General features: G+C 33.6%; 1 protein-coding gene across 1 annotated transcript in view; it reads right to left on the reverse strand.

Moving 5' to 3' along the window:
* The window catches only part of LOC117240599 (paired box protein Pax-6-like), a 148817-nt gene extending 124779 nt beyond the window's left edge, over window positions 1–24038 (reverse strand). Inside the window, 2 exon segments of the mRNA XM_033506609.1 lie at window positions 4666–4789; window positions 23397–24038. Coding sequence (XP_033362500.1) covers window positions 4666–4678 — 13 coding nt within the window. The 5' untranslated portion in view covers window positions 4679–4789; window positions 23397–24038.
* Window positions 24039–24286: the final 248 nt, after the last annotated feature.

The following is a 24286-nucleotide window of genomic DNA, read 5'->3' on the forward strand; positions in this document are numbered from 1 at the left end:
AATTCAGTTACACTGATACATCATCACTGCTTTTTAATATTTGAAAAGAAATTTAAGTTATAGATAAAAATTTAGGATGTGAATTTAGTCGACTGTGTCCTTTATGCAATACATATAGTATATCATATTTCTTATGAATTGTGTTGCATATTTCAAAGCCATATTTAAAATAGACAAATTACTATATTGCAATTCTGCACTAGTCCATGAATAAATACTAATATTATTTTAACTTATAATAAAAAAATTAAACTTTATTATAAGTTAATATTATATATAACATATAATAATTAATAATAATTTGTAAATATAACCGAAATTATTACAAGGATTAATACAATGCTCCAATAATACCGAAAGTTAAAAATCCACGATACGCATTTGTTAAACACGAATTAAGCAAAACAAGTTTTAAATTTGGAAAAAATGCTATCGAATCGCGTAAACAACGATCGCCAACGAAAAAAAGACGAAAGGAAATAAAAAAAAAAGGATAGAAAGAAAATAGGAAAAAAGAGGAAACTCGATTTGTTCCCGTGACGAGGAGAAACCGGAAACACGATTTGTACGTACGATCGATCAAAACCCTCGTCTGGTGGGATCGCGGCCGACGTCGTTCCCATCGAAGCGATTCGATGAGCTAACGCCAACTTAACGCTACACACCCCACTGAGCCGCACTCGGTCAGATAACTCGTGGATTTTCGAGCACCGTGCAGATTCCCGCTCGCTCACTTGTAGATTCTTCGATGATTTAATTCCTATCGACCATTTAACACGTCACTTTGAGACTCCTGCCGCAAAAAGGATACCGTAAACAGATTGGCACTAGCTGACTTATTATATTAGAATTGTAGGAGTTGAAGAAAAAATTATTTTATTTATTAGCAGACTGCGGATGCTTATACAAATTTACATTTTTATAAAGGCGCCTAAAGAACGTAAACTGAGCAAAGGTACATGTGTGTTTCACCTAAAATATGTTATTTATTATTTATATAAAAAAATTATTATACTGTATATATAATTTTTATGTACGTAATATTATATATTTCACATAAATGTTATTTTTATATTGCAGTATTTAAGAGATGTATATAGACTTTTGCGACTGACTATGTTATTGGTATACCTTCTCACCTTAGTGAACTTCTTGAGCAAGTAGGAAAAGCGTTACTTTTGCAAGATTAATTGTTTTACGAAAAACGTGTTCTCACGTCACGCTTTTCTTCACCACGTAATAGATTGATGACAGATAATTCACAATAACAAACGCTCTATACGATCATTTTAAAGTGTCGATTTTCATTTGACGGATAGAAGGGGATGAATTCGCGGAAAAGGGTGAACGTTGTAAAGCGTAAGAGAATGGAAATCAATACGTGAAGTGAGCAGCCAGTTTCAGGGCAGGAGCCTCGGTGTCGGCTTTAGAAAGCCTTGAGACGTCGTCTGTTCATCCTCTTTGGACCCCCTTCCGTGTTAAGAGAGCTCGAGCAAACGGGAGGAGCTGAGGAACTTGGAAAAAGGAGAAAGAGAGACCACGGTGAACTTCCATTCAGGACTAATGGTTAAACGCCTTAGCCATCAACCGAACGTCTCCCTTGATTCTCGGACGTTTCCCTCACGGCTATTCCAGTTCCTAGTTTCCTGGACCATCTCCTTCTTGTTCTGTAAGGCTGGTATAATTTGCCGGGGTTCACTGTGCCGCGAGTTTCGCGAGTTTTCGCTTTAAATGCCTTGTATGTGGTTATTATACGTTGGGGTGGTACTATAGTGTCGTATAGCAGGAAATTTGGCGTGAAAGAGCACGCGTACAGGTGGATCTTCGTCTCAGAATAATTGGTTCTACGTTAATGTGAAATACATATTGTTTTGTGTTTGAGATTAGCATATTTTTAGTTGACAATTATAGCGGATTTTGAAAGTATTCGTACAGTAACAAATTTCAATAATATCTTCATAGTTAATAAGTCAATTTTTGTTATATTTGTGTACTCAAACTTATCTCTTTTTTGTTATCATGAACTTAATCTTGTACGAATAAATATTATACGTGTGTATATTATATATATGTTGGAGAAGCGTCAGGAATAGGGTAGTGGGCGTTTGATAAATCTTCATTGGAATTGGCCATTGTTGTGTTATAACGAAGGTACGGTCTGTTAATACGAGTATGGATACTACCGATTCGACAATCAACCGCAGTGGTTGGGCACTTGCGATACTAGTGACGTTGATCTTAGGCTCGATAACGAATCCACGGTCAACGGGATGATAGATATACTTGCTCACACAATCGAACTCAAACGTGTAATACTCACAGGCGCTACTCTCTTCGTCGATGAGATCTCAAGAAAGAATGACTTTTCGTCCCAATGATGCCACAGAGGAAAACTATGGTGGGGTGTGTCTAAGGACACGAGATCATCGGATTCGTCGAGTATAGCCCTCGTTCCGAAAGTAAGGGAAATTGACGTCGCTGTCAATTGGTCAATTTGGGACAAAGACTGCCTGCCCGTTTGAAGAACCTTAATTACCAAAAACCTAGGTTTCATAGCGGGTCCTCAGGCTGAATGAACTTGTGCTGTGTAAGTGCATCAACATCCGAAGGAACCGTTGGAATGTTTTACTGTCAAGTACCTCTATAGGTATTTCTTTTAATAAGGTTCATACTATCACTCCACACCTTTGTTAGACGAAGCGCCCGTCCCGTTGACCGCGGCTACGTTCGGCGACTGACGGTAGCCTTGAGCCCAAGTTTATTATCACAAATCGCAAACAAGTACAATTGGGTAGAATGACGGTAAATTGTTTAATTACAGCTGTAAACTTTAATTACAATTTTGCGGATTTTCCCGAAGTTTCAGAGGGAAGGCTCCGGTGTCCTCTCATCTCCGACATATATATATATATATGTGTATTATTTTGCGAATAGTAATGTGTTTTTTGTGAAATTCATTTCGGAGATTTCTAAGATTATGTACTGTCTTTTGGTTGTTAGAATGTTGTAAATTAATAAATTGGCTACTGTACGGATACTTTTTATGGTCACCATAGTTTGGAATTAGTACTGATTAAATCCATTTAAACTCATTATAAACCCATAAATAATTGAATCATATAAATTCATTATGTACCCGCATAAATAATTGAATAATTATTCAATAAAAAATTGTAGAGACCACCATACATGATACTTGATCTTTCGTGTTAAAGTATGCTATAAGAAAATATTTTGTTGAAAATTCAATATTGTACCCTATTTATAAACATTATTATTTACATTTGCACTCTAGTATATTAGTAGTCTGTATACATATATGTATATTTATCTTTTAATTGAAAATGTAAACAGTATTTACCTCGAATGAATAAATTATTTTTATAAAATTAGCAGTGAATCCGATTGCAAACATTTTTGTTATAATCGTCTCTTTAATAACCTTTTAAGGCATGAACGAGTAAAAGACATAGGTGCATAAAGGAGAGAAGAATTTAATAAACGTGAATTAAATTCCTTCAACGAAGATATATATTTTCTTTCTTTGTTTTCTGTTATTCGATATTTGTCGGAATAAAACTTTTGTCTATATAATCAGAGAAATTAATTTCTCTACTACTATTAAGATGATTATTACCTTTTCGATTATCAAATAAATTATTTAAAAAATCATCGTTCAAAAAATCATATTTAAAGAAGATATATTTTGCATAGGTACATTTAATTCCTTGCGATAGAAATCTAGGAATTATTATAGTTAGTAAAAATTTATAAATTTTAATTTATTATTAATATATTATGTTAAATAATAATTATTGAGATATGTATAATTTTATGTGCTAGGCTAGGTTAGATGCGTAATAGTAATACTTCTATGTGAATATCAGTGTGTGGAGGTATGTGTGTGCGCGGCGTCTCGAAGACAGATGAATGTAAACTGTTCAGTCGGTTAACAGTCGGGTATGGAAGAAAGTGTTGAGGCGCGTGCAAGGGTGTATCGATGAATATCTTAGAAATCGTCCATCAAATAAATATATAATTATTCTAATATGAATTCCAAGTGTAAATTTAGTGATCCTATAACATTATTTCGGCTATTAAGATCCACAATTCTCAACAATAATAACATATTGTTAATAACCAAGTTTTATAACATTACGCATAAAATATAAAATACACTATTTACGATGATTAGAGAATTTATAAAACATTCATTATTATAAATGTTCTCACGATATAATTAAAATTTAAATTCACGATATAATAAAAATTTATAACTTAAATTTAAAAGTTAAAAATAAATTTACGGAATTATCTAAGAAGAAAGATTCAAACTCACCATATTTTTTCGAAAAAAAATATTTAAATAATGTTCTTTCAGAATAGCGAAAGAAAAGTTAAATTTCTGGTACAGTAATACAAAATTTAACAAATTGAATGTCATTAAGGCTTAAAGCGATAGTGCTGTCTAAAGGTCATCCGCCATATATTGGAATAAGAGATACATTAATTTTTATTATTGTTTATATGTAATATTATACTTCTACGTATTGTTATGTGCATAATAACAAAAATTAATAAAAATATAAAAACATAATATAAATATAATATAACATAATATAATATAATATAATACAATATAAAAAAGAAAACGGAGAAATTTACCTTTGTGTGCCATATCGTCAGCGGTGACAGAGGCTAGGAGGCCGGTGGCGCCCGGCCATGGAGCGACCGCAGCGCCCAGCTGCTGCGAAGGCAGAATCTTCGGGCCTTTAGGCACTTCCGGTCACTGAAACAATTAAATTTTTTATTTCAAATCACCTTCACTTTGATCACCAACAACACATTCAATTCCACGACAAACTTCATAACTTTTCGTGTAAAATATTTATTAAGGAATTTATTTAATCATCGATGTAGTTGGAAAGAAATTCGAAAAATTATTCAAATTATTGGATTTATATTTGTTACTTTACTTTGAAATGGATATAATAATAATTAATATCTAACTAAGGATAATTAATTTTTAATCATGAATATATAATATTTTATTTAATAGTTAATAACAACTAATATTTAGTATTGCTTATGGGCCAGTGTCCGAAGTTTAAGTAAATAAAAAAGATATCTAATGTCGAATAATAGTAGATAACTAATATTAGTTGTATATTATATTAACAATGTAACTAATAATATAATATCCTAATTAATAATACGATAATAATACTAAATAATTTCTAATAACTGATATAAAGATGATAAATGCAAATTTATAATACCGTAAAAATAAGTATGTAGAACGAAAACTGTAATAAATTCTGTACACGCGTAAAGACTTTTTAAAACTGTGCCGTGTACGACTTCTGAGATTAGACCAGCGCTATTTTCAAAAATGTGTTCGCATCACTGACACCTGTGTAAATTCTTCTCATTTGCGAGTCACGCAAGTGTGGTTTCACTATCTTGAAAATAATCGAAAACACGGTGTTCTATGACAAGTGTCTATTCCACAATTAAACAGCTGTTGTAGATTTCGATATATCTAACGTTAATAAAAACCTGTAATTATTTGTATAAGACAGAAAATATTTATATACTGTGATGTATTTACATATATCTATTGTATACACTTACAATTTTGATGTCGAATTCTTTGAGATGTTAATTATTATGCAAAACGCACCTTTGAATTAATCATTTTTAATTAGTTTTGCGAGTTTTGTGATTTAATAATAAAATATTGTGATAATATTTAATTTATACACTTATATATCTACATATTTATACATACATATAAATATATCTATATCTACATATTTATATGTTGGAGAAGCGTCAGGAATAGGGTAGTGGGCGTTTGATAAATCTTCAGTGGAATTGGCCATCGTTGTGGTATCACAAGGGTACGGTCTGCTAACACGAGAGTGAACACTACCGACGCGACAATCAACAGCGGTCGTTGGGCACTTGCGATACTAGTGACGTTGGTCTTAGGTTCGATAACGAATCCACGGTCAACGGGATGATAGATATACTTGCTCACACAATCGAACTCAAACGTGTAATACTCACAGGCGCTACTCTCTTCGTCGATGAGATCTCAAGAAAGAATGACTTTTCGTCCCAATGATGCCACAGAGGAAAACTATGGTGGGGTGTGTCTAAGGACACGAAATCATCGGATTCGTCCTCAGGCTGAATGAACTTGTGCTGTGTAAGTGCATCAACATCCGAAGGAACCGTTGGAATGTTTTACTGTCAAGTACCTCTACAGGTATTTCTTTTAATGAGGTTCATACTATCACTCCACACCTTTGTTAGACGAAGCGCCCGTCCCGTTGACCGCGGCTACGTTCGGCGACTGACGGTAGCCTTGAGCCCAAGTTTATTATCACAAATTATTTTAATTAATTATTACCACTGTAAACTTTAATTACAATTGTACGGATTTTCCCGAGGTTCCAGGGCGGAAGCTCCGGTGTCCCTTCATCTCCGACATATATAAACATATTTGTCGGAGATGTAGGGATAACGGGCCTTTCTTTTGGAATTTTGGAAAGACTCCCAATACTTTGGGCTAAACTGTTTGTTTTAGCTGTTCATTATAGTATTATAACAGTGAGCTTGAGGTTAAGGTGACAGAACTGGTCACCGAACGTAGCCACGGTCACGGGATGAACGTTTTATTTCACTGTAGAAGTACCAATGTTGAGGGACACACGTTGTATTAACAAACAAGTCCCGAGGCGGGAGCAATAACGGCTCTACGCGAGTCTATCTAGTAACAGTGCCTGGAATTTTGTTGATAACCCTGATCAATATGCAATTGACAAGTGTGAACGTGTCAGTCTTTTATTCCTATGATCACCTTGGAGAGTTTTACACAACGTCAGTCGGTCAGTCTGAAAGATACCGTACGTCATAGCAAACGTCATTTCGAGTTTAACACATATCCAATTGTACAAAGAGTTATCCCGTTGACCGTGGATTCGTTTGAACCTAAAACATTGTTTATTTAAGAGTGACTTATTACGTTACACAGTTAAACCTTGTTGAACAACTCCTGTACATATCACTGTAAATATAAACCTCTTTGAACAACTACAATTGCTTGTCCTTATGAAGAAACACAAACTCGACATCAGAAGTGGGATCAGAGCCGTTTTTGTCCATGCGAGAGCATATAACAATCATGCGTGAGTTAATACGGACGCTTGTGTCAGAACCGGGTGCGGAAACGAAGAATCTATCGCTTCCGCGTTTAACCCTGAAATCGCGGGTTCTGACCCAGCTGCATGGTGTGCAGTTGTAAATCTGATCATGAAAGAAAATCCCTTCAAGACAGTGTGTTATATTCTGCTTTAAGTTGTGCTCTAGAAGGTTCAGCAGCACAATGGCTTACGCAAGTACTGGTTGGAAGAGATATTACTTGGACAAAATTTTAAGACCTTTATACTGCGCGTTTTGGTGGTAAAGAAACAGCTACCTCAGCGCTTATGAAGATGCTCATGAAAAACCACTGAAGGATGAAACCATGGGAGCTTTTGGTATTCGACTCCGTTTCTTCCTGAAGGCGAGGTGGGAAAATTTAACTATGGCTGAGGTGATCAACGCTTCCGTACTTTTTCAATTGGCTTCGCAAGATCAGCGTTTTGAACGGGTTGCACTTACAAGTGATATTAAGACTGAGGGTCAATTTCTAAGTGAAATGAGAGCTTTCTCTTACGCAAAGAAGAGGCCGGTGACTTTTTCAGACAAGTTTTCTGCGGGTCCTGAAGCTAAACGTCATAAGCCGCCGGATTGCCGGATTAAGTGCCACTACTGTGGTAACCTCGGACATAAAGTGATGGAGTGTCAAAAAAGGATAAAATTTGGGAAACAGAGGAACACATGAAACCCGGACGATAGTCAATCAGCCGCAACATCGAAGGTGACATGTTTCAAGTGTTGAGAGGAGGGTTATATTGCGCGCAGTTGCCCAATGTTGCGGAAAGGGAAAAATAACGACAGCACACCGAAAGGAGGCAGTAACTCCAAAAACGAGAAACGGGTCGATTCTTGTGTAACGGAAGCTTCCATTGGTAAATTAATTCATCTGGGTGAGTCGTATCCATTTTGCTTCGACTCAGGGGCTGAGTGTTCAGGGGATAATTAAAGAATCCGTGGCATTGAAATTTTCCGGTAAAAGAAAGACTAATACAGTAATGATGCGTGGAATAGGAGATACCTGTGTTAAATGTACTTCGCAAATTTTGTCTTTAGTATGTATTAATGGATTTACATTGGAGATAATTTTTCATGTCCTTGCTGATAGTCGCTTAAAATATGATATAATGATTGGTCGTGAAATTTTGAGCCAGGGTTTTGACGTAAATGTCACTCAAAACAGCATCGCTATTAATAGAGCAAAAATAATTAGTGCGTGTAGTAAAGTCAAAGAAAACGAGATCAATATTAATGAGGTCGACACTGATATTGTAAGGAATGATAAAAGCTGGTTGATTTCTGTTCTTGAAAAATTCAAAGACTCATTTATTACGGGTTTTCCACGAGCTCGCGTTAATACGGGACAATTAGAGATACGATTAATAGATCCTAACGTCACTGTACAAAGAAGTCCCTATAGACTTAGTGAAGAAGAGCGAAGACTCGTACGCGAAAGAATAAGCAAATTAATAGAGGCGAAAATTGCATGGCCCAGCAATTCTCCTTACGCGAGCCCCATATTACTTGTTAAAAAGAAAGATGGCTCAGAGAGACTATGCGTGGATTACAGAGAATTAAATAAAAGCACGGTTTCGGATCGGTATCCTTTACCTCTAATAGCGGATCAAATCGCGAGATTACAGAAAGCTAAGTACTTTATTTGCTTGGATATGGCCAGCGGGTTTCATCAAATTCCTATTCATCCAAATTCCACGGAGTATACAGCGTTTGTTACTCCAGACCGGCAATACGAATACATAACGATGCCGTTTGGGTTGAAAAATGCACCGTCCGTCTTTCAGAGAGCAATTCTTAAGGCCTTATTCGTACGTAGTTGTATATTTGGATGATGTACTAATTACCGCTGATTCGATTGACCAAGCTTTAGAAAGATTAGATATCGTATTGAACACCCTTGTGAACGCTGGATTTTCTTTTAATTTCTCTAAATTTTCTAAAAACTTCAGTTCTCTATTTGGGTTATGTTATTCGCAACGGTGAAGTTCGCCCCAACCCGGGTAAAATACAAGCCTTGAGTGCTTTATCCGCTCCGACGATCGTTACGCAGCTCAGGCAGTTTATTGGTTTGCCTTCTTATTTCCGAAAATTCGTTCCAAAATTTTCACAAATAATGAAGCCTTTATATGCACTTACTTCCAGTAATAAAAATATAAGCTGGACGGATAGGCACGAAAAGATAAGACAAAAAGTAATATCAATTCTCACCGATGAACCAGTGTTGATGATATTTGACCCTAAATATCCTATAGAATTACATACCGATGCCAGTTTAGATGGATACGGGGCTATTCTGATGCAGAAGGTTGAAGGGAAAAACAGAGTAGTGGAATATTATAGTAAAAGAACTAGCCCTGCTGAATGCAGATACCATTCGTATGAGTTGGAGACGTTAGCAGTAGTTAACGCTATTAAACATTTCCGACACTATTTGCATGGACGAGAGTTCCTTGTTGTAACGGATTGCAATTCTTTGAAGGCGCCCAGCAATAAAGTAAATCTAAATGACAGGGTTCACAGGTGGTGGGCATACTTACAAATCTTTAATTTTAACATTATGTATCGGGAAGGAAAACGAATGGCTTGTCCTTATGAAGAAATACAACGCGCCCCAAGAACCAGCGCCAACCCGACAAACCCGACATATTCATGTAAACAGAAATAAACTTCCATTGGGATCTCAAATGCTTAATAGGAAAAGGTATGTTTCGCTCTCGAAATATTCAGGTACATCTTTTACTCCATGTAAAGAAACTGTAGGCCATTTACTTTATTTACTATCTTATTTTCTATACCATTTGAGTTTCCAATGTCTTATAAACGCAAAAACATACATAGTCTATATATGAATAATTTCAATTTTATTTATATATTTGTAAATAGTTATGTTATGAACTTAAATGTATGTTTGAAATTTCCTTTGTGCTTACTTGAACAAATTAAAATGATAATAATTTACATTCATCAACATCACTCTCACGCCTAATTAATAGACGTTCATTAATCCGAATGGCAGGAGAATCGTCTCATAATTACCTCCGGTAACATAGCGTGTAACAAACATTGAAAAGGTGTCCCTGCGTTCTAATTGGCTCGATCGCGGAACAACCGTGGCTCTAGAAAAGGCACGACTTGTTGAGCAAAAGAATCGGCATCCTATGAGAGAACTCAAGGGCACAATGCGTTCCTCTGCGCACGTGAAAACCCTTTTTAAAAGCTTAGATACACAGATACATTCGTATAAGCCGCATATAAACGTGTGTACACATAAGTATTTCTTCATTTTGAACGTGACGACATGTCGAGTGTTGTAATTACCCTCCTTGCGTCGCTTCTGAACAGAACACGTGTAACATGTATCGTCTGTTGGAACCTGTCAGCCAGTGGCGGAATTAAAGCGAAAAAACAGAAATGGTGTATCATCCGGAAACGCGAAGGGGTCGAGAGTGGCGACAGTGACGCGATAATTAGCGCACAAACGAGGATCGATCTGGATACAGTGAGAGAAGAACTCCATCTGTAACTTCGCTGTTCTTGATCAATCGCAAAGAAGTCAGGGTGATTCTCACCCTTCGACAATGTTGCGGATTTTTAGCGGTATAATGTTATTACATGTTTAATTATCAATTTCAAAGAATTGTACACTGTTTTTTTTTTATTATAATTAATAAAGAGGATGTTAAAATGGAGACGGAGGGCTGAGATGACTGAAATCATTGTATGAGATTTGTGAGTGCGATGTATTTATAAGTTCTGTGAAGTTATTTGAAGAATTGAAGGTTTGATTAAATTACATATTATAGGTTTGTTATGCGTGTGTGTTAAAATTTTTTGGCACACACACGATATAAAATTACATTAGATATATATCTATTATGCGCTGTTTAATTATCATTCAATAATTACTAGTGATAGTCGCTACCAGTAACCAAATAAATTTTGATCATTTATAATCTTTTGGTCATTTAAAAATTAATATTTTTTAATCATTTAATTTTTTGGTAAATCTGTAGTATTTTTCGTAAAAGTTTCAAAAATAATTGTTATTTTTGGTCCACAGTTAAGACACCTGCTTGTCACATTTATTGAAAACTATACTAAAATTATACTACAAACAGAATTTTAATATCAATATCTAACACTATTCTGTGATAAAACTTCTCTTCCTCTAAAACATCAACACCTTTTCGATGACAGTCTTATTCACGGTAACTAGCGTTAAATCATTCATTCACCTTATTCTCGCGATCGTCCTGAATAAAAGTCGCCGACGATAATGAACCGTGGTTGCGTTTCGTTTTTTCACGTTGCACTAGCTTCTCACTCCATTGAAACTCGACTTCCCTCTGTCGCTTGCGTGCTTCGACAGCTATAGCAAAAAATAACGATTTCAAGATTTATTACGTCCTAATTAGTTCATTACTCTCGTGTTTTTATCTCATCGCGGCTCACAAAGCACGGCATTACGCGTTTGGTTCCGGGACAAGCGACGAGACACTGTGCATTTCTTTTTACCAACCGGAACTCTGTTTATAGCGAATACACTTGCGAGCTAAAACGATGATTCTTCGAAGATTACCTTTGTTGTAGTGGTTTCATTTATTATCATAAATAGACTACGGATATTTATACAATTTCGTGTTTTTATGGACATAACTAAAATAATAGATCTAAATGGAGATTTATTTTATTATATATAACAAATACATTACCTTGGACATTTTATACATTTTTGTATATTGTATACGTTCTGTATATTTGTGCACATTCAAATTTTCCATAAATACATAAAGAGTCGCAATCTAATCATAAAGTTAATTGTTGTCCTTTGTTGTTATTTTGATATTAAATGAGACGAAAAAAAGAAAATATCAGGAACCAAGGACAATAATTACTTCAAAAATTTTTATTAGGAGAATGTTAATTTTTGTTTGAAAGGAAGATAGTACATCTTAACACTACACCTTAAAGAAAACTTTTCTTTTTAAACTAAGTAATTAAGAAATATAAATTTTTAAGTGTTCTGGTTACGTACAACCATTATAAAATCATTTAAACTAAGATACTAATTCTTATACTGTAACTTGTTTAGTTTGAGTTATAGCTGTTATGATTCCTGGAAAATAGATTTAATATGGAAGTTTGAGTGACATTCTAATGAACTTCACTTCTCGTAAATTTCTGAATTTCATTATTTGAATATATGATCAATTTTTAGTTCTCAAAAAATAAATGACATACGCCTATAAGCTTGATTAACTTTATTTTAATTTATAATTTAAAAGTTGTGTTACATTATCGTACAATCCAATCCATTACAGTAGCGGATGTCTTTTTGTTTGATAGTGCTTTTTCCACCTAAGTCAACCTAAAACATTTATGTACCTGGTAGGCTAAATATTTCCTTTCTCGTTTCTGGAATTGTTCTCAAACCTTTAGTTAGTATTAACAAATTATATAGAAAAGTTCTCCGGATTTACTAAAATGTAGATACCGCATTATTCAGAAATAATTGCAGGTTTTTATTCTTTAATAAAAAATTTAAAAAGAAATAAAAGAAGACAAAAAGAAATTGTTTCACTCGTTTCTGCGTTTCGTTTCCACTATCGTTTCATCGAGAGACAAAAATACTACTAAATGTGAGACAGAGGATTATAACAAGATTGAGAAGAGTATGGAAAAGGGGGAAGAAGAGAATGAAGGAAAAAGTGTTGCGGAAAGGGAGAAAAAGTACATCGCACTCGCATATTGTGCAAGAGGATTACCTGGGATTATGCGCGACTGAGCGCAAACAAGATCGCGCTGGTTTGTGTTTACAAGACGCCAAGCTGTCGATTTAGTAAACTCCAGCGCACAGTCTATCAGCATCTATGTACTCTCTGTCGATTTACATTAAGTCCAAACGTCACTAATCAAAAACTTGACCCAAGATTTTAAAAAGTATAGTGAAAAGAAGCTTAAATTGAATATTTCTATCAGATGTATGTAATCTTTTCCTTTATTATTCATATTATTTTTATACATTTAATTGATCAGATTAAGTCTTTAATCTTATTACTACGTGTTTATACATTTGTAGAAGATTTAAAGATGTAAAAAATTTTTAGAATGTACGTAACATGAAAAATATATAAAATATCCAACACGAAGTATACACGAAACAAGTTCTATTTGGATTATTTATATTCCTTTAACCATTTTGACAAAAATATAAATTTCCATATTAGAAATATATATATAAAATATAAAATTGTATACTATATTTATTATTATTTATCGTTATTATATCGTTAAATTATTGTAATATCGTAAAATAATTTGAATTAGAGATCGCTTGAAAATAAAAAAAACCGTGTACGTCGTCCTTCTGTGGTTCGTTACATCTAAGAGCGCCTAAAGTTACTAAAGTTACCTAGTTCTTACAGAGATATGAGAAAAACAACAAACAACGTTAGAGCAGAAGGACGGTTTCGTGTTTCAAGGAGGGGTGACCGAGAGATCAGAGTATGCGAGTCGAAAAGTGGGTGTGTTGCGAGAGTTAGAGTTGACCGAGACATCGAAGAGTAGAGTCGTTAGAGTTGATCGAGTTGTCAGTGTTGTAGAGTTTTTAGAGTTGCTAGTGAGAGAGAGAGAGTGTGTGTTAGATTCGTTGTGACGAGAGTTGCCAAATAACTGTAAAGTTATTTGAGATAGATACGAGTATCGCATTTAGTTTCAGTTAAACAAACATCGTTTTCTGTCCAATTAATACCTGTATATTCAATTCATTATTAATAAATTGTAAGTAATCGGGAAAAAATTTATATCTTAATTTCCGCTATACTACATTATTACTGAGGTGATCGTCGGTGAAGGTGCCCACAAGAAATACTCTTGATTTTCAACAATAACGTTTATTAAACTCTTAACAAATAACAACAAATAATGATTAACCACGATTAACGATGAACAACGGTTAACGTTTAACAACGATTAATAACAAGTAACGATTAACATTGAACTCTCAAGAGTCAATAACCCGTTTCTCTAATTGTGTTGGTTTCGCTTAACCTTTCGCACTTCGTAGCTCGGGGCAGAATGAATCTTTTTGGTTCAAAACCAAACAGGCTCTTTCCTTTGTTGCCCCTCGATAACCCCACTACGCGCGCGTTTATCAGAAGACCGCGACGGTTGCCGCGTATGCATTCTTCCGAATATTCGGCGAAAGAACCATAAGGATATCGATGGTACATTAGGCCTGTCGGCCTTACGCTTTGAAGATATAGCGCTTTGTGTCGCGTAGCCGTTGGAAATTTCCGTGGTCGAGTGCCGCTACATTACTTTATAATCTGTGACTTTTAGTGTATATAGATTACTAAATTATACATATCCGTTATAGATTATGGATAAATGATAGATAAGACATTTTAACTAAAGAAGGCAGGTCTAATAAACAAAGCTTGAGAATGAAAGCGATTCCAGTAAACCTTCAAATTCTTAATAGAAATTGAAAGACGTTTTTATAAATCTTGTAGATGATAAATAGGCAAGACAATAACTTGATCTACATTTTACAGATCTTCCACTTCTTCAACTCGGAGTAACAACGCGAAATAACGGTAGAGGTTCGCATTATACAAGCGGGTGGTAATAGGTTCCATATCCACGAGCTAGCAGCGCATTATGCTTTACATTTCCGACGAAACACTGTTAATGGCACCAGCACCCACCATCACCACCAGCAAACCAACACGGCGACGCACTCTAAATCTACCCCCACAACGTAATACACGAGCAAACCCGCAGGAATTAACTGCTCGCTCGCGCTGCTGTACGCACTGACTTCCGTCGCCATTCTATTTCGCTCACGGCCATTAATTAATAATTTCTTGGAGAAAGGGAGATGAATTTGCATCAATGGATGGAATTTAGAGATTCTTATTTTCGATAATTTGTATTATATAGGAACCTTTATTGATTAATAATTTTAAATAAAATTAAAATATTATGTTATGCATTTATATTGAGACTATTTATTATATACTCGATACTGATAAATTTTGGTTCAAAATTGTTTTTTGTTAGGTACTTGGCGGCAAACAGCTGAAAAATTGTTCGTTAGGCGAAATATCTTGCATAGGATCAATTGTTATCTAGTCTGTCCTTTATTTTTCTCCTTATTAAGTTATTTTTAAAATTTGGTCTTGAAAGCAATACATAGTACTAATGTATTTTGTTCTTACATCATTGTACTTTCATATATATGTGGGCATTTAAAAGTTTTAGGATACTTACTAGTATTGCTTTTAGAAAAATTTTAAAAAATTTGTAGATGCAAAATTCTAAAGAATACATATATACAATATGCAGAAATATACGTATAACATACCCAATATAAAAAAAACTACCTGTAATAACATTTCTATGCAACATTAATATATCTATTTTTTAATAAAAATTAGCAACGAATTTATTATGGACTTTGATGTGGTAAAAGAACTAGAGTACGAAAATATACATTCAACTATTTTCTTTTCTTTTTAAATTCCTTGCATAATAATATTCTTGTTTATATCGTTTTATTCACTACCATGTCAACTGACATTAATTTACTCTATGTTATTAACTAAAAATTATTATAGTTGAAAACAAATAACATTCAAATGAAAAAAGGTGGTTTTAAAATATATTTTTCATGGTTACTTTTATATTACGTTATTTTATAAATATGCTGAAAACACAGATTTCGCAGCGCACACCTCGTTCATCACGCGAGACAAAGAAAGCACAAAAGGTTAATGAATTTAGGATAATTTATTTCCATAATGGTAGTTTTTATATATGTATGTAATAAATTGCTGGACGCTCCATTGATCAATGTTAATGCACATATGTATATCATTTACACGATATTCACGGCTGTTTAACGACACGTTAATAATATGTATAGTTAACTGGCCGTTAAACGATTATAGATCTTATGGAAGCCTCTCCAGGCGTGTAAAACGATTTACTTTAATGCAATTCTAGTCTTCCAAGAGAAAAATCTCTACTTACATACGTTCTTAAAACGTTTCTTTATTACTAGGGTGCAAACTTTTTCGTAAATTGATATTTTTACGGGACCAGCTAAAGAAATCAAACTTAATATATAATATCTAATATATTAAAAATTACAACTACTCTGAATATTTTATATTCTTTTGTATATTATCTGAATTTAATTTGAATTTCGCATAAATATATAAAAATCAGCAGTCTATTACCAATATAGTCATGTTTATCGAAACACTTTCATTTTCATTGACATTATTAGTGTGAATTCAATTTTTTCTTGAAATATTTAAAATTAGGAAAATTTGACATTTAAAAAGATATTTTCTATTATGTACTTTACTCAACAAAACTTCGACAACTTATCAGCTATTTTTAAAAAGCATTTTTACATCTTACATCATTGGTCCTAATATTTTCATTTTCTGCGATATACATTAAAATTATTCCATATTATATATTTATCATGTTCTTCATTATTACATTACGCACATTCACAAGTACATTATAAACTTTCATTTATCATGTACCACACTAAACTAAAACCTAATTTTCCAACAGCAGTAACTCTTCTAAGTAACCGAGCATGCGATTGTTCGAAACAGATGGACCATAAAGGGTTGTAGAATCTCTTTCACCCTCAAATCGTACGATCACCTCTTCATATACAATCAATACACGCTGTCGTCTACGTAACGTGGTAGACCTATGCACGCACAAAACAGTTTTTAAGCGTCGAAAACTGAGAGAACCACCGCTAGAAAAGCCTGGCGAACAACGAACCCTTGACTCGAGGGAAAGGCACGTTCACAATGTGCACGTCGAATGTCACCGCGGGGTGTCCAACACTTGTACGCGAGGCATTCACCGCGGATGTACGAGACTCGTTCGCTTCACGGAGTTTATGCGTCGAGTCATGTAGTCTATCGCCTAATTACACCATAATACTGTACGAACGACACGATGAAAGAGACAGAGAAACGGGAGCACTCAGACAGGCAGATGATACACACTGTTCGACGAAATATACAGTGGTTTACGAAAGTATTTGATCATTATTGGAGACTTTTTACGTATATATTCGCTATATATTCGTATGTAATTACGTATATATTCACGTATACATTACGAAACATTCCGAAATTTCATTAACACTGTAACGAGACACGACTATCGTGAATATGTTAATAAAGTTTAAAGGATATCTGAGAATTAAAAGTGACAACATAATTGTGGAAAGCATACACTTCGTAAAAATCATTAAAATATTCAAACAGTTAATTATTCACTATTATTCACTATAAATAAGCAAAACAGTATAGGTAATAAAACTATCTTTAGCACTAATCGTATGTTTCAGATCACTGTTTATGTTGTATACTAAATTTTTACTAAGTATATGCTTGCAACAATGTCTTGTAACTTGTAGGTACATTTTCGTATTGGTTTCAAAAACTTTACTATTATTATTATAATAGTCGTGCCTCGTTACATCGCTAATAAAATTTCAGAATGTTTTGTATAATGGCATAATATATTCATAAAAAAAATTCTGTGGTGAGTTTTCGAATATATATTTTTGTAAACTACTGTATCTGCAATTATTACAAAATGTATTTGCACATCACTGTATTTATCATAGCATTTACATATTAATTAATTAGGCTCAATTATATTACATTTCATGTGATAGTAATTTCATATGACCATAAAAGTTTCATATCGTGAAAATGAAATGTATTAAATCTGATAAAGGTTCGTTGGAAATATATTTTTGGGATATGTACAAAAATATTTTTTAATTCATATTTTAGCCATTGTACATATATAATATATACTAGTTATAAATATATGTACTAATGACCAAATGTTTAGAATCACTATAGGTTACATAGAACCCGAGAATTAAAAAAGGGTATTAGAATTCAATATATTTTATCAATTTAGAATTTAATATATTTTATGCCAAATTAAAATTTTACATCGTGATAATTATAACTGATAACTGTAACATTAATTTAACAAACTAATTTGTAGTTGGATTAGGTTCATAAATTTGACTAATTGTATAGAATAGTTAAACTTCTGATGAATACAAGTTATATATCCGAAGAGAACTGTGGCCGTTGAACCATATTATTTTTATGTAACGTTTGTTTAAATATCATCTTTATATAACGAATGAAATAGTCTGTTTTCAAGTGTAGATCGCTTAAAAATGGTTAATAACCGAATTTATCGAGTTACAAGGCAAATTTCTTAGTTTCGTTGAAATGTACTTTTCAATCAAATAACTCTCACCTTACCTTATTCTCTTCAGAAATAAAAACGTTTTGAAGATTCTCATGTCATCTTTGTGTGTGTGTTAAATAGAACTATGATAGATATAGACTCATTAACAAATGTATCTGTTGAAAGAATACATTGTATGTATTAGACAAGGAAAATTAGTAAAGAAATCAACGTTTTGACCAAAGTGTTATAGACAATAACAAGGCAAATTACTCAAATTAGAATTCCATATACACATTTTGATAGCTCTGTGGAATAAAATTCTGCGTTGTGATAATTTTACATCGTTAACTAACAACGAATTCAATTTTAAAACTGTTTCCCTGTAAAAAGTAGGAAATTTGACTTGTGTTCTTCCCCTGTAGTCTTCAGTTCCACCGCTAAACGGTATCACGTTTGTGGCATCGAAAGGCGCGTGTTTTCTGACGCAGCGCGTAATCGGTTTTCAGAAACGTGACTCTCTTCTGCTCGCACGCGCGATACGCTAAATACACGCCGGTGCGGTGGCGAAAGGAGGCAACCCTCGCGCTTGTCTTGCCGCTTAATAGTCAGTATCAGCGGTGAACGCGAATACGCGGTGCGTGTGCGAGGATGCAGATTGCATACACATACCGTATAATACAGCTTAAGGCACAATACACCGTATATTCTGCGCTCTATAGGCGCGCTATATCAAGGATGAATGTGATTGAACGGTACGTTGAGTTTAACTGTCTCTATTTTGCCGTTTCTCTCGCTTACACACGCGTGTTTCCCTTCCGTTGCTTACACATTCGAACAGAGTACAGAAGATCTTTCTGTAAGATCTATTGAACTAACTGGTAGAAAGTCTAAATGCAGCCGTGGATATGAAATATAACGAAATCTGTATGAATATACGATGTTTGTGAGATTTATGTAAGATCCCACAGATCATTGTACCGGTAAATAATATAAATGTAGGAGAAAACTCTATAAAACTATAAATATATGCTTACAGTGGCTCACGAAAGTATCTGAACGCTCGTAGAAGTCTTGTACGAATATATTATGCGTTATACAAAAAAATTTGATAAAGTTTAACTATCATGATTAACTATTATATGTTGGCCAAGTTTGAAACAAACCTAAAAATGTATATGGAAGCTACAATAATTCCATAACTAATTAAAAAAAGCCGACGGCCATTGGGCCGTTACTTTCCGCCATATCAAAATATCCATCAATAGAAATTTATTGTAAAACACGCATAATGCGGCTAAATATTAAATTCCTTGGGTTTTCAAGCGTTCCGATTTTATTTGCAACTTTCAAAGTGTATTATAGCACTTTGGTCATTCGTAAATAAGTTACACACACGAAGAAATATATTAATACCATCTATTTAAATTATGTTTAAAAAATTGTTGTCGATCATTTTTGCCTTTGTATTTAGTAGTAAGCAGATTGTGTTCATACGTCCTGGAACATAACCACACGAGATAAGATCGTCACGTAAAAGATTGAATTCTCAACCCCCATAAGCTGTCATTAAATCTGTTGACAGTAATAATTAGAAAACAAAGATTATCAGGCACAAAAGCTAAAGCTTGGAGAACCTGGAGAAAGAAAATAATGGTGAAAATCACTCTTACGTATACTGTTAAGATAAATATGATGTAAACCAATAAATGAAAATTACGTAAGTGAATAGGATGTGGTGGATGGGCATATGTCAATTGCACTAGATCCGAAGAATTTAATGATTTTCAATATTACCATTATTAGTTTGGATAATATGGTATAATGTTCCTATATGGCTTTTCAGAATCAGAAAATCAAAAATCAGAAAAAGAACAGATATTTTTTCATTTAATAAACACATACAGTTTTGATTATGCAGTTTGTTTCATAATTATAGACTTAGAATCTCAGAAATAATTTCGTTTCTCTGCAACTGTAATATTAAATAAAGTATCATTTGGTAAAGAGTTGACTGAAATTTCTTAACGAGTTAAACAATTATAGTTTAGTTGATGTAGGTAATTGTTGTAATAAAGATTTTGTTTAAGTAATTAATATTGAGGGTTTAATTATTATTTAACACAGTGATATGATTTTTATTATTAGAAAGAATTATATGAATTTCATTTAGATCTTGTGGATATTGGTGTGGTAGTATTGTGTATGCTAAGAATTTTACGTTAGAGCAGGTAGGTATCAAAAAAAAAAAAAAAAACAAAAAAAAGAAAAAATTGAATGGAAGTCGTAGAAGTAATGATTAAACTTACTTGTAAAATTTCGCATTCTTATATTCATGTACACTAACAGCTACAATTAGTAATTATTTTCTAGGAGAATATTCTAAGCTAATAAAGTTTTGAACTGATTTTTCTTTAAATCTTGTATCCTATAGTAGTAATAGCGATTTCAATCTTTTCGTTGATAGTGCATGTATAACTGACGTTTATAGAAGTGTAATTTATAATTTTGTAGTACAAATAAAATAAAATCATTAATTTAAATGAGTGTCTATAAATAATAAAATTACCTATTTATTAAATTTATACGCGATATTTAAACAATGCAACTGAAATATTCACTTTTGTTATTTTTAAAACTGTATTTCAGCGAAGCAAATTGTTACACAAGAAGTTTTATTCAAATTCCCTAATTCCGAATAGGGGTAAAAATTCAATCAACTGAACTAATACTTCTCAAGTCATGTAATAAATCAATTTAACGCTCAGATTTTCATTGCTCAATCAATTAATAACTGCTCGATTTAACATTAATGGTTTAAATGAAATAATTTTAAGTCTCAATTAGAGTTTGCAATTATTTCGATTAAGAACAAATAACTCAAATATACTACATGATATGAAAATTGCTAACTCTTTGTGGTCCTATAATGTATATCGAATTGAATTTAACACTATTTCATTTCAGTCTTCTTGGTTCTAACGTACAAAACACATTCTTTTATACGCAATTCAGTTGCGGTGCTGAAATATTTATATCCCAACCCGATCTTCGTTTTAACGAATAAAAGAATGTTTAATTTTCGAAGAAATAATTTCGCATACACTTACAACTGGAGATGATACATATTAAACGATTCTTTCATCTTTCTCCAAACCTAAGAAGTTTCTTAACAATAAAGAAAATTAAAGAAAACAATACAAAAAAGAAAAACGGTTGGACCGATAATGATCCCAAGAACACAACAGGATTAATCTAACAAAAATACAGTGGCTACAAAAAGTATTTACACACATTCTTATTTTCTAATAATGTGTTTATTCGCGTTAATTTCATTTTCACAGTATGTGTAAAATTGTTGCAGTTATATGCAAATATTACCAGATGATACGAAATTTAATATTCTTGTCTGTAATTATTTAGTCAATTTGTAAATGCTCTAATAAATACAATAATGAACAAATACTTTTTGTAGCTAATATATGTTAGTTATTAATAGAATGCGGATTTTCATGTAATCTAGACAAATTTGAAGATATCTCCATACAAAGATACATAGCATGAGCATGATATGTCAAAATATATAAAATATCCAAAATGTAGTAGGTACCCACTTTTTATTAATTAGCAAAAATAAATGACAGAAATAACAAATTTCTGTCTAGGTCCTATTCTTTTGATTGTATTCATGAAAATATAAATTTGCATAAAAATCAGCAGTTTAATTATTGGCTACAGAGATCCAAAAATACATTCAAGTTACGAATATCCTTAGATAGTATGTATCTCGTCGAGTATGAGTCATTTGGGATGATAAGTCGAATTTTTCTCGGGACGTAAAGGATTAATAAAAGTTTTGAATTCACGATTTCAGTTCATACTTCGCGTTTCTGATTCACCACTGGCTGTAAGAACTTTAACATTTAATAAACGTTCTTTTGTTTTTTGCAAATATTTAGAATCAAAGCATATTTTGGATATGACATTTTTCTGTGTAATAAAATCTAACGGAGAATTCGGAAAAACTGCCAATAATATTTCATATCTTATCGAATATTTTCTTATTTACAAGTCTATTCTCAAATTAAAAAATTTACTATGATCTTATACCCATGTTAATGTTCTCTCTTTCTCTTATATAGGCCCATAAAGTCTCTATATCTTTGTTATTCGCAATATCAAAAACACTTAACTAATGTAAACTTAATATCAAAAGTTTGTTCAAATATCATTTCATGCACGAACTTTCTATGTTTCCAAGAATTTCTAATTAATCGGTCATTTATACAATTTCATTTCCACAAAAAATTAAAACAAAACCATAGAAAAATTACTTGATTGACTAAGTCTTAATTACAGAAGTCATGTGATTAGCAGAGTAAATAACAAACATCTCGAAACTTTCAATCTTACATAAATTTTGTCTGTCCAAAACCACAGAAGAATAATATAACGTTTGAGGGAGATAATCACAATAATAAATGAACTAAATACCAAACTTCTGAAGCCCTTATGAATTATTAACCCTTTCACATTACACGATATTTTTTACCAGTTAGTAAGAACCGAGTAAATGTGGTTCTAACTTTAATGTATTACCTTCTCGAGAAAAATATAGGAGAGATAAATTATTAAATTGGTTTTCATTAATTTATCTATATATTATCTATATATTATTATCTATATATTATCTATATATATATCTATATATTATTTATCTATATAATTATTTATTATTAAGATTAATATTAATATTAAATTATATTATTTATGTATTTAATTCATAAAACAAAATTACCTCTGTAGTCGGAAAAATATTAATCGATCGATTCAAAACAAGCAGACTGGGTGAAACATCGCTTAATTCTAATATCACTCGTATCAAACGAAGTCACGTGATTACATACCAAAAGCTGCCGTCGGCCGATGCCTATCTCCCGATCAGCCTCCTTCGGACGCCGCACGAGGAATCCGGAATAAGCAACGTGGTATCGTCACACGGTGTACTTTGGCACAATCTTCACGAAATCACGCTTATCGCGTCTATTACAGTCACTCGCGTTTCCTACCACTATTCAACTCTCCCTTATCTAAGAAACCGAGACTCACGTCCCTGACAAAACTCAACAATCAACAAACACCGAAAACCGTGTTCGACAAACCTTCAACCAATCAATCTACAATTCTCTCTCCTTTATCTGCTTATGTAACTCAATCTTCTTATTCCAAAATATCGTGTCCTTATACACCAAATTCACCCCGATCAAACGAGTCCAAACCGCGTGAAACCTTGTCGAACCGAGTGAAACCGAGTGAAACCGCGTGAAACCGTGTCCTCGCGGTGATAATCGCGGAAAATTAACGCTTAGTAGCAAGTAAACGCGACGGGGGTGACTCGTACGATCCGCACGAGCGCAGCACACGTGCTGCTCTGCAGCGTGATTCTTCTGCTTTCTTGGCTCTCTCTCTGGAGAGAGAACTCCTGTGCCTCCACACACACGGGGGTTAGGCAACGTGCGATATAGAAAGAGAAAGAGAGACAGAGAAAGCGAGAGAGATAGAAAGAGAGAGAGAGAGAAGGAGAATAAGAGGCGAGGAGCAACGAGAGAGAGCACTAGCGGGCAATGCTGGCCGTGGAAATATTATTAGGTAAAGCACACGCACGGACTGGCACGCAACGACTTGCGGACTCTCGTTGGGTCGTGCTGGCGACCCCGCGATTCGTGTTGGTGCGTCGAGTACGTTGGACCAATGGGCGGAGGGCAACGTTGCCACCACCACCCTCAGAACTGGCCGA

The sequence above is a fragment of the Bombus vosnesenskii genome, unplaced genomic scaffold (genome assembly GCF_011952255.1).
Source record: "Bombus vosnesenskii isolate JDL3184/JDL3185 unplaced genomic scaffold, Bvos_JDL3184-5_v1.1 scf7180000014816, whole genome shotgun sequence".
Taxonomy (NCBI): Eukaryota; Metazoa; Arthropoda; class Insecta; order Hymenoptera; family Apidae; genus Bombus; species Bombus vosnesenskii.